This window comes from Podarcis tiliguerta (genome assembly GCF_965153285.1).
Source record: "Podarcis tiliguerta genome assembly, chromosome: 7".
Taxonomy (NCBI): Eukaryota; Metazoa; Chordata; class Lepidosauria; order Squamata; family Lacertidae; genus Podarcis; species Podarcis tiliguerta.
Window position 1 is genome coordinate 76,694,295 of NC_139540.1, and position 12,944 is coordinate 76,707,238.

At 37.9% G+C, this 12,944-nt stretch overlaps 1 protein-coding gene across 6 annotated transcripts in view; it reads left to right on the forward strand.

Moving 5' to 3' along the window:
* LOC310681506 (catenin delta-2) overlaps positions 1–12,944 on the forward strand; it is a 248,418-nt gene that overhangs the window by 38,192 nt on the left and 197,282 nt on the right. For 3 of the 6 annotated variants that reach the window (XM_083449350.1, XM_083449353.1, XM_083449352.1), the window contains exon 3: positions 2,550–2,868. In XM_083449350.1, the coding sequence (XP_083305476.1) occupies positions 2,550–2,868 (319 nt within the window). The remainder of the gene's footprint in view (positions 1–2,549; positions 2,869–12,944) is intronic. The other 3 variants (XM_083449351.1, XM_083449354.1, XM_083449355.1) reach the window with 1 other exon arrangement.

Consider the following 12,944-nt stretch of genomic DNA (forward strand, 5'->3'; position numbering starts at 1 on the left):
AGTTACAATAAATGTGAAATTAATTGAAATACGAACCAAAACGTAGAACTGTTGAAAGGGGAGGGGAGGTACACAAGGCTGCTGTTAGTGTGTATGATGTTTTTTAAGATTAAATACCTGATATCACCCATGTGGGCTAATATTACTTTACATCATTGCATTCTTTTTGAATGTCTACTAACCAACAAATTTTCGGTACTGCACCATCATAACCATTGTCATAATTAACAACTACATTCTGTAGTTCAGCTTGCTGTTCCATATACACCCAAATGAAAATTGCATGAAGAAAAGGAATATCAAATCCAAGCTAGAATAGATTGAAATGCTGTTCTTAATTTCAAGGTGAAGATGTTTAAAATGTGCTTGAATCCTAATTGGTATATGGTATTTCTAAAAGTCACACGGAATATTCAGGAAACATTGACATGAAGTGTACTTGTAAATTATTTTAGTGCTTGGTATAAACCTCTCTCAGTCCATTCCAGCTCTTTAATGAAATAGCAGTTGTCATTTGATTGGATTGATATGCATCTCCTAAATGCATATTTTCAAGAGAAATAGCAAACACAGTTATAAAGTTGAACAATGAGAAATGTCATCCCCAATGTTCAGTTGATGCTGTAACAAGACAATACGTATACTTTTGCTTACCCATTTTACTTACCTTGTAATTATGAAATATTTGTCCTAATAAAATGGAAGTTGTGCCAGTTTGAAGGTCATAAATTCATAAGATTTTCTCTGTAACTTGGAAAGAAGAAAAAAAACCCATTGATGTTACCTTGATTTCCCAATTTGGGATGACCATTCATTAAGGGCAAAACTAGTTCAGTGGACCTGAATCACTGCTGAATATTTAAAAATAATTGGTGAGGAGGGCAGAAGTGAAAAAACTTAACTTTCCTTGCTTGCTGCATCTCCCTTGTACGCTTGCTCCCCATTTTTCCCCCCTCTACTGCCAGCAACACTTCTCTGTTGGAAGAAAAGTTGCTGAAGGAGGTGAGTTTAAGGGAAAGGTGTTTGTCAGGGAAAGGTTTAATCAGCCTTCCTTCATCCTTCCAAACCAATGGCCTCATTTCATTACAGTTTGCATTTGTCAGGAACTTGGGTTGCTAATCCCGGGTCCTTCGCCAAAGGTTCAGTCTGTTTGTAAGGTTAATATGAATATAAGGGAGGAAACTACTGCGAAACCTCTAAGATATTTGATCAGACTTCATTCTTTCCCTCCCCTCCCCTTTGTTGTACTTGTGGTTTGGCCTCCCGGAGAGCTTGTTGTGCAGTGGTAGGTCAATGGCAGGGTGAGTGGCAAGAACTACAATCCTGTGAATATTTCCTTTGAAATAAGCCTCATGCATTGAATGGGATTTTTTTTTTGAAGTCAGAATGCACAGAATTTCAGTCTTGGTTAACTGCAGTTTTAAAAAAAGTTTAAGAAGATTTGAACAGTACAGAATGTATGCTAGCTTGTTATTTTAAGACCACCATGTCAGACCCACCGAGAACCAATATAATTGGGCTTTTTTCTGTCAACGATGACCTTTTTTAATCACAAATGTTGTTACTCTATAAAGTACAATTGCATTTTGCATGGAGTTTACGGTCTAGGCATATGCAAAAACACCAAGCAGGTCCCTTTCAGTGTGCAGGCTTTGAAGTGCTCTTATGAGATCTTGTGGGACCATCCAAGATCCCGCAAGATCTTGGGAGAGCATCCCGGATTCTGCACTCTGAGAGGGACTTGCTCAGTAAGCAAGGAGGAGATATTGCACCGAGTGCAAAAATAGCTTCTATTGTCTCCTCCCTACGTTCATTTAATCTGCAGTTTCAGCTTGCCAGCTTTCAACTATGCAAGGTTGAAATTGCACTAGTTAATGGCGCATCAGACGCGATCGTACTGTAGTGACACAGATCACTGGCCACTATAGATAGAAAAGAAACTCCTGGGATTTGGCCCGTATTTTGAATAAATTTAGATCTTGCCTCAAACATCTTCACTTGGAAAATGAGTGTAATAAAAGACTGAGTGTTATTTCACTAATTTGAAAAATAAGCAGCTCCTTGATTACATTGTGGCTATTAATAACCACCAATGGGTTACGTTTCACTTCTAATGCAGCCAGATAATCTGAATATGGTGTTGGGACATTTGAAGGTTTGATATGGAAAAACACTGCTAATGCAATTTGTATGCATTGTCTTCATTATTCCTGTATAATCTTAGCATGAAGAAGAATGTGGCAGGTGATCTCCATGGGGCTACAGTTCCTAGGTAGCAGTTTTGCCTTTTTTTAAAGTGTTCCAAGTTTGGCAACTGATAAAGTAGCACTTTGATGCCTAGGGGTTTTGTTTGTGTACGTACTTACCTGTGGCTAGTATTCTTGAACATGCTATAAAGCAGTTAATCTTCAGGCTAATAAATACGATGCTTCATTTAAAGCTTTTCATTTGAACTGTGTTTCATGATGATTTCAGGAATGACAATGTTCTTTTTTTCTCGTTCTTTTCAAACCCCTGTTTATATGTGTGTATTTTTTTCCTCTGCCTAGACCTGGTTAACCATTTCTGTGAACAGGTCCTCAATTTTTTACTTTGTCCCTACTTTCCTGTCGTAGCCCCATCTTCCCCTGGTGTCGACTCCGTACCCTTACAGCGCACAGGCAGTCAACACGGCTCACAGAACGCAACAGCGACCTTCCAGAGGGCCAGCTATGCAGCCGGCCCAGCCTCCAATTACGCAGACCCCTACCGACAGCTGCAGTATTGTCCTTCTGTTGAATCACCATACAGCAAATCTGGACCAGCCATCCCACCTGAGGGAACCTTGGCTAGGTCACCTTCAATTGATAGCATTCAGAAAGATCCCAGGTGGGTAAAACCTTACTTCTATCTACCGCTGTATGAAGTCATAAAGAGGTTTGCAGTGGCAACCGGTTTCATATTTTACAAGTGTGTTGTGTTGTTTCATTTAATCAGATAAACCAACCGGTCGCTTGAGGTTCTTGCTTTGACTGCTGTTTGGTTAGCACTTTTGCAACAGAGTTGCCTCTTTAACAACAAAAATCAGAAAAGTGTTTTGGTGCTCCTCTGCGAAATCTTCTGTGAAAATACTTTTTTTACAAACACATTGCATGCATTTGATCTAATAATTAAAGGAGATTGTATTACTATTTTTGGATTATTTTAATGATTACCCATTAGCAAAGAAAATTACTGTTTGGGTGTCTGTAAAGATTAATAGTTTTGTTATAAAAAAAAAAGCTACCAGTTCAGCTGGAGTAAAGAGAGAGAGAATGTTCCTATTATCATAGGGACATTTAATTCAGTGTATAAATGTTTGAGCTGGGATTACCAAAGTAGGTGCAAAAGACCCTTATTCAAAAAGAATGTGACTGATTTACTTCCATTGGCAGGTGGTGTGACTTTCATGGTTTTTATGCAGAACAAATCTTCAAAAGCTCAACATGCAGGGGTAAAAAAACACACACAAAAAAAGGTTCATTCACTATTAAAAAAAATCCCCGATGCATTCAAAGTTTTAAACTTGGATGGCAAATTCAGTAGACTAGTAGCTTATGTTTCTACTTGGAATCTGGAAAAAGTTGGGTTTCATAGCTTATGATTAAATTTCACCTCTGTTTGCTCTTGATGTCTCTCAAGTTCAGTTTGTGAATGGATCAGTGTTTAACAGTTCAGACGCATAATTATTAGCCGTGTTTCGGGATTCGGTTGAATGTGGGTAGAATTAAACTGTAGGTGGAGTAAGGGTGCACATGGAAGCCAGTCCCCAGCACCCCATGTTTCTCTTCTGAATTTTGCATGGTTAGTGCAAAGGTCTGAAGGTGATTTTTTTAAGCACATTCAATTGAGCACACTTAGAAACCTCCGAGTTTGAGGTGGAGTTTTCATGTATGCCCCTGCCCTGTCCTCATGTCCATGTGAATGCCTGAACACAGTTATGGGCTAAGTATTGTTTAAAATGCATTTTTGCATGCAGGAGAAATCTTCTTGACAATTAACAGCTTGCCTGTATTGTTAGAAAATTGTAAACTGCCTTGTGCATAGTAATATAGAAAGGTGGTATATGAATTAAAAGTGAAAAATAAAAATATTTTGGACACTAGAGAGAGAATAATATTAGCAGCCATGGATAAAGAGAACTGTCAAGTTACAATGCACATTCCTATCTCCGTCCAACATTGTCTTAGGCCATTGTTATATAAAAAAGGTCAGTGTCTCTGTACTATTTTCCTTGTTTTATTTTACAGTGTTCCTTGATATTTTGCATATTTCTCTTAATTTTTGCATAGATCTTCCTTTCCTTGGAACTTTTTTATGTTGTGCATAAAACTCTTTCCATAAAGAACGACTTCTTGTAAGTAATAATACAGTGTGCTAAAGTTTATGAAGCTTAATTTGCACACCTGCGCAGATACACATGACCTTTTGAAAAAAGGTTGCGGCTAACACCACTTTGAAAGATTCTTGTTCTATTTTGTGCTTTAGCAAAATTTTACCTACATTAACAGCTAAGAGAGGTTTGGCCTTAATTCAGGTAGTTCTTGTCTCTTCTCTTATTTTAAAGGCTGGTTCATTTGTTGACGTGAAACCCTTACGTGATCACTTTATAGTTTTTATGTTGTGAAGTATTTGTGTGACCAACGCTTCATGTATAAAATTCAGTCCTTGCTGTGTTCTGTTTTGTTACATCTCTAAGGGGAGAGGAGATAAATATCCTATATTCTCTGTGGACCATTAATGCTTAAATTTGTATTGCTGCTATCTGAAGAAAAAAAAAGCTGTGTATATTATCCACCACTTCATTATTTTTCATAGGAAAAATGGAATTCATTATGATAAGCAGCAATTAACACCTTTATTGCCATGAAAGTGACGTGAGATTAAAATATGGAGCGAAAGGCTTTGCTTTTTAAGATAAACCGAGATGTTCCTGGGGAGCCCTTAAAATATATCTGTTTTATGTTCTTTTTGGTTTATAGGGAAATAATATGGGAGATCATTATGAGGTCAACTAGAACATAAACTGTAGCGTGTCTCCTACTTGCTTAATTTTAAAACAGTATGCTAGGAGGATTCAGGTAGACATAAATAATGGCGAAACAGGTCGTTGTGGGAGGAGATGGTTTTCCTCTGTGGCTTTTGGGTCCCTCCTACTTTCCTGCTCTTGCCCATCATGTCCTTCAGAGACTGACAGATTTGGCAGAACAAGGCTGCACCAACCTTAAAATAGCCTTTTTGCAATTAACAGCTATTCGCCGCATCTACCCCTCAGGGTAGATATTTCTTATGCTGTCACTTGTTCTTAATGCTGTAGAGTCTGCACAGCTTTACAGGCAGCTATCAGTACTTATCCAGTCATTGAATGCTAGAAGGAATTTGGCACTGTATTCCTACCGTTTGTGCCAGGGCAACAGCTCAACAACATGTAATATCCTGTTTTGCCCCATTGCATTGAAGCAGCAGTTGTGTATCCCAGCCAAAACACTTATTTGGTGGCATAATTATGAAGGAAGGCTGGGAGGGAAAACAAACCAATTTAAATATATAGCTGTGAAAACAACAGTAGAGTTTCCTGACAACTTGTCCAATTCTCTCCTATGTATATTCCCTCCTTCAATTCTGCTACGTGTCTTTTGGCTAGTTCATACTTACTTGAGGAGTAGCAGACATTGCTAAAAATCAGGGTGGATTTGATGTAAATCAAATCGATTTAAATCAGTAGTCAGTAAGACTTGATTTATTTATTTATTTTTAACAGAAAAACTCATTCTTGCAGGTATCATCTTAATATTTACAACTAGATGAACATTTCATTTTTGGAACAATAAATTTTCAGAGTAGTTTTTACAGTTATATCAAAAATTACTGAATTGATTATACTATTAGAAATATATAGATGGATAATTATGAAATTATTGTGAGGTTTAATAAGTTAACTGTTTATATTTGGACACCTTTTCTGCTATACTTTATTGGAAGGAGAAAAAGAATCATTTCCTTGATAACAATTTATAAACAAATTATTTAACTAAAGCAATAACATTATAGCATATGTATCCATGATTGTTCACTGATGTGGTTCAACTTAAAAGAAGAAAAAACTTAGACTGAGTTTTAGCACACATGAAAAACTTAAAACAAATCCTTATTTCCTGATGAATAGCCTTTGGACTAAAATGTAACCTAAACAGAAAACTTCTCTTTAGAAAGATTTTTCCTCCAAAAGCATTTTATTTTAAAAATCCAATTTAATTTTTTTAAAAAAATCTGATTTATTTATTTATTAAAAATCAATTATTTTTATCCACCCTGCTAAAAATATAAAAGCATACCACAATAAATAATTTTAATCCATTAGGAGCAGGAGAACAGCTAGGGAGGTGATTGAACCGTTGAATGCCAAGGGAGTCAAAGATGTTCTAAAGGAGGATAAGGAGATTTTTTTAAAAAAGGTGAGTGAATTATTTGGCTCTGACTTCACAGTGGAAGATATAGGTCAAACCCCTGTTTCTAAACTAACTTTCGTGGGAAGGGCGTCTGAGGAACTCAGGCAAAAGCATTGACAGAAAATGATGTTATAGGCTTTATAGGTAAACTGACAAAACACCATGTCTTAAGTGGCTCCTGCCTGAGAGGTTTTAATCTAAAACTGCTCATCTTCTTACAAAAGTTTGTAACTTGCCCGTAAGATCAGCTTGTGTGCCTGAAGAATGGGAAGTGGCCAGTGTAAAACCAGTTTTTTTTTTTTTAAAAAAAAGGGAGCCTGGAAATTGCAAGTCGACTATCTTAATATATTTTATGGGGAAATGGGTGGAATATATTAAGTTGTGGGTGAACATATCAGACGACACAGCGATTCTTCAAACAGCTCTTGTTTATTCACAGGTCAGAACAGAACTGAACTGAAGGGTTCAGCCAGCCTGCTTATATAGAGCTCCACTAGGATGCAACAGTAACCATTTTCTATCCAAGTAACCATCCAATCACTCAATGTCACTTTCAATCCCTTATTTGCATATGCAGACCTGAGTGAAAACTATCTACAGTATCCCCCTGCTGGCCCAGGGTGAGAACCTCAGTACATAACAATGTTGTTAAAGATAAAACTGTATATAAAAGAACAAGACTCGCTGAATGAGAGACAGCGTGGCTTCTTCGAGAGTAAGCCCTGTCTCACTAACATATTAGAGTTATTCAAGAATACTGACAAGCATATGGATAGGTGTTATTCAGTTGGTATTATCTACGCAGACTTTCAAAAAGCATTTGACAAAGCACTTCACCAAAGACTCCCAAGTACGCTTAGCAGTTGTGAAATTAGAGGATAGGTACTAGTATAGATCTGTAACTGGTTAAGAAATAAGAAGGAAGTAGGGAAAAATAGCTTCTTAAACCATTTAGGTCCATTGGACACAGTAGAACGTTTTGTTTTTTGTAAGCATGCATAGAATAGTGACGTGTATTTTATGAAGAAGAAAAGGAGGAGGAGGAGTTTGGGCTTGATATCCCGCCTTTTACTCCCCTTAAGGAGTCTCAAAGTGGCTAACAATCTCCTTTCCCTTCGTCCTCCACAACAGACACTCTGTGGGGTGAGTGAGGCTGAGAGACTTCAGAGAAGTGTGACTAGCCCAGGGTCACCCAGCAGCTGCCTGTGGAGGAGCGGGGAAGCAAACCCGGTTCCCCAGATTACGAGTCCACCGCTCTTAACCACTACACGGCGCTGGCTCTCTTAGTACCTCCCTTTTTATTTCCTAGCACTTGGTTTCAGATTCAGCCATGCAATTCCATTGTCCTCTGGCATAAAGAAAGATCACACGGGCCAATAATCTGTTAATAAGGGATATAATGAAACACTAACATCAAATAGTTGCATATAAAACGTATCCAGTGACAGAGATAATAATTTACAAAGGTGCTAACAATGAGTTCTAGACAGTTTTAAACCTGTAAATGTAGCACAGGTGGGCTCATTACTAACAACAACCATGTCATTCTTTTATGACGAAATCATAATTTTAAATATTAACAATATGCAGAATTCATGATAGCATTCAAAATATGTCACAAGTTGGGATGCCAGGAAAGTAAATTTGATGATTTAAGGAGTGCTCCCAGGTGAACTTCTTCACCAATGAAAATCACAATAAATATGCAGGAAATGCCTAATGTGCAAATTAGGAAACATTTCTCCATCTTCTGTAAAAGAGAATGTGCATTGCCTGCCATGCTCTATAGTCTTAATTCAGCTTGTGCAGTATCCAACATATGATGATTTAATCTTAATCAGTGTTGTGTTTGCAAAGCCAATATAGAAAAACCAGAGCTCCCAATATAATGACTTTCCTGAAGGTACTATAGAAAATAATATGCTAGAAAGATAAACATTTAAGAAGCGAGGAACACGAATCAAAAAGTAACATTGTGGGTAGGTGTTCATCTTCCATGTGATAAGAATCACTTGAGGGAACAAGAATGGCCTCTCTCCCATGTGACCTTCCTCATGTTGAAGAAGTTAACTTCTTCTCTACTCATGTAGGCTCTAGGGCTGGGCGATATCTGGTTTCTGGTTTTCAGCATCATGACATATCACCAGCTGAGCATCACGATATACTGATATAACACAATATCTGAAATAAGAATGGTGCTATGTAGAGGCATTGGATGGCTTCACAGTTTTTCACACATTGCGATTTTTGCATAGCACACGTGCACACACACAAACATCATAAATATATTGCCAAGTCAAAACTTATGACCCCAAAATCACAATATGGACTTCAAACCGGTTTTGGATCGCCCAGCCTTAGTAGGCTCTCTGTGCAGGCCTGAGAGTGCAGAGTTCTGAATCATCTGATGATCTTGCATGAGTAAGGAAGGCTCCCCACTGCACAAGTTACGCCGCCAAAGCATGGAAGGTAATGGGGACACGACAGAAGGAGGGTGGCCTGCTGTCCTCCTCAACATGATTCAGATTGCACAGTGGTGGGGCTGAGGGTGAGCGCCTATCTAGAGCCTCTGTGTTAAACAAATACTGATTGCTGAAGCAGCTGACAAACCATAGCAGGGAAAGCAAAGACTTTGGAGTTGAAGGGACCTGGATACAACTGTCCATGTTGGAGGAAATTTCTGCCCCAGTTAACGTAAGTGAAACGTCCATTGCGTATGTTGAGTGTATCTGAAATTACACCGACGATCTTGCAAAAGCGGTAGGCAAGGAAGGCAAAATAACAAACATATTTTTGAATTGACTGTTAGTGTTGTCTTAGAACAATTATGTACAAAAATATTTTCCCCAGAAAAATGAATATAGTTTGCATTGATTAGTTATATGTTTCAATCAAGTGCAGTGCTATGATTTTTTTTCCCCTTGCCAGAAGATTTCATTAGGATTTTCTGTAGAATCTAAATTTTGGGGTCATAGCTTTGAACTTTTTTCTAAAGCCTATAGAAAGAATCCTGTAACTTCTGAAGGTTCTCCTTCCCTTAAGCCTGAACTTTCTCAGAGGTACCACGGTGAACAGATCAGTTACTTCCTTAAGTGCTCAGTTGTAGTGGCATTACTTTATTTGCTGTGCCCTTTGATTTCTTGTTCGCAGCCTGCTTTCTTTAGACTCTAAAGATCCAAACCCAATGCTTAAGCAAACTCACTCTTCCTTTGTATCGGCTTAGCGCTGGGTTCCTGCTTCAAAGGCTGGTTGTTGGCTACTTTGGGAGCTGCACAAAGCAGGCTTTGGGTGACCCCCACCCTTTTAGACAAGCCTTGCCTTTCCCTGCATATCAGCCTGGTACTTTCTCTAAAGCAGGCTTCTCACTTCTCCTTTATAGCAACCATTATGCCCTTTGGATGACCAAAACCTAAAAAGAGTAAATCTGGTCTGAATTTTTGAGGGGAACTCAGAAATCTGTTTAGTGCAGGGAATATGTGGTAAGTAGCAGCTGTGATTTATTGCTATTTTTATTTTAAAAACACACATTTGTGCACCATTTCATTGTAGGCTACTTTCTTAGATTGAACCCTCTGACCCTATAAAGCAAACGTTGTGCTGTCCTTGGAAGCCCTTTAATAGTCTACTGAATTTAATCATGGATTATTATTATTTTTATAAATAATTTTTATTCAATTTCCAACAAATATTTTATCCAAATTTAACATTTGTTTTAACATAAGCATCTTTTGGACTTCCATCAGCCTATCTGACAATTCTCCATAATCTTACTACATCTCACATTTCTTACATTTATATTGCACTTTATCTCTCTTAGTCTTAACCTTTCTTTTAAACAACATTTCTATCAATCTTTTTCACAAAGCTTCTTGAAAGCCAACAAGCATTAGTTGCTCCTCACATTCATTTTTGATATATTCTGTAAATTTACTCCAGTCCTCAGAAAATCTCTGGTCGCGTTGGTTCCTTATTTTTCCAGTCAATTTGTCCATCTCTGCATACTCCATCAATTTAATTCTCCATTCTTCCTTGGTCGGCATTTCTTCCTGCTTCCATTTTTGGGCCATCAAAATTCTTGCTGCTGTCACTGCATATCTAAACAATTTCACAGCATTCCTGCTAATTTCATTCCCTACTATCCCAAGTAGAAATGCTTCTGGTTTCTTAATAAATGTATATTTCAACATTTTCTTCATCTCATTATAAATCATTTGAAATTTGAAGTCTTCTCCTGTAGTGTTCATTGAATAGGCTTATCACTCCCCAAATAGCATATGGGCATAAGCAGCCTCTTCCAACAGTGCTGATCTAGACACGCTTCCTTAACTGCTTTATGACACTTCTTTGAGTCCTGTTGAAGTCTCTGGATACCTCTTTTGATGCTTATGGAAATTCACATTCGCTTCCAGGATTACCTGTTAGTAGCACTTCATTACTTCTTGATTGGGACAAATGATATTCAGGGAATGATGGAATCAGTGAAAATTGGGTGGAGTGTTTGCACAAGCTGGAGGGCACTGAAGGCTGCTCTGGGGAGGAGAGTTGGGAAGGTCCGGTTGCATGAGAGGACCTCTTCTCATGCAACTACAGGGCCATTGCAGTTATTAAAGTTATGTGACCTTTTCTTCATATTACCAATGAGTTAATTTCTAATCTAAACGTGTGTTTAGACTGGAGTGTATTGACTTGTCTAATTGCAGCATCATGGAACATGAAATCATGCCAGCATTACATTAATATCACTACAGCATTGCTGGCAGATCCATATTTTTGGACTGCGCTGTAAAAAATACTGGTCTACATCAAAGTTTTTGCAAGCTACACTGCGTCCATATAACTTGCTCTCACCTCCCTCCTCCTCCTGGTTTGCCACTTGTCCATTAACAATTAAAGTTAGATGCCATATCATCCAATTAATAGTTTTTTTCCTGGGGAGAGGGAATGCCTGTTAAGCTGTTTCAAATCTATAGTGCAGATAGCAGACTTGGCAGCTTCAGCTATTTTTATCTGTTTCTGTATATTTGCATTAGGAGAAAATAGCACTATAACTAGCTGCCTGGCTAACTGTACTGCTGCTTTTTTCCCCTTTTTGCAAAGTCTTTTAAATTCATTTTATGAGGTATATAAAGCTGAGAGAATGGTTAATGGCAGGTGAAAATTCAAAAATGAAAACCAAAACTATAAATAGGCATGTAGAATGAGTATAGGTGCACACGGGTTAAAATAACAAAAGTCCCAAGTAAAGAATATTAGCGTTATCTGATTATCAAGTATAGTTCCAGATGTTCAAGGCTTGTTGTGACAAGAGTTGCCTTGAAAATGGCAGTATAGGTGGTTTGTATAGGTGGTTAACTACTTCTGAGACATTGATTGCAGAAGATTCACACACACACAAATACACACACACAATCCCAAAACCATTTATTTACATTCGTCTGTTCATTCATCATTAGTTTTGTACTTGGAATCATAGAATCATAGAATCATAGAGTTGGAAGAGACCACAAGGGCCATCAAGTCCAACCCCCTGCCAAGCAAGAGATATTGTCTGCTTCAAAGACATCTGAACTTTTAGACTCCAAAGATCCAAACCCAGCACTAAGTAAGCTCACTCTTCATATGCTGGGTTCCTGGTTTGCCTCCTGAATTTGTTGTAATAAAAGCACCTATTCTTCCCCTTCACGTTTGAGAGCTGAGGAAAATGCAGGACAAACCACCCATTTTCCTCTCCTTACCAGCTGGCACAAGCAGTGTTCAGAGTCCTTCAGCGTCTCTTGTAAATAGAGAACATACGTTTGCCTTATCTTAGAAAGTTGATAAACCAAGGGTACAAAAGTCCACTGAATAGTACAATGCAATTTATAATGTTTTAACTTTCAAAGTGCTTTTAAATGTGTGTGTGTGTTTAAATTTTGTCCTCACAACATATTTCAAACAATTTGTTGATCATGTTTATAGATGAAGAAAGCCACTAATAAAGACTGTGGGGCATGATGAGAGTTTGGTATCCAGTCTTCATATGTCCATTTGACATCTGTCTGTTGGTTCACAGCATAACAACAGGTTCCTCACAGGAAAAACATTGGAGGAAAATGAATATGTTTTCTTGTTTAAACTAAATTAAATAGACTTCCTTGATGCTCTAAGTCAGGCACCCCCAAACTCGGCTCTCCAGATGTTTTGGGACTACAACTCCCATCATCCCTAGCTAACAGGACCAGTGGTCAGGGATGATAGTAATTGTAGTCCCAAAACATCTGGAGGGCCGAGTTTGGGGATGCCTTGTTTATTTTCATGTTACTTATCTGGTAGTAACCACTTTAAGACTTTTTACCGTTTTGACTTTTCATTATATATTCACCCTGCAAATTTACTAGAAAGGTATTTCAGAGTTCTAAAAAAAAAAAAAAAAGGTTAAATTAATACTCCCATTCACTTAGCATACTAAGTGGATAAATTTGTGGGTGCGTAAAACTC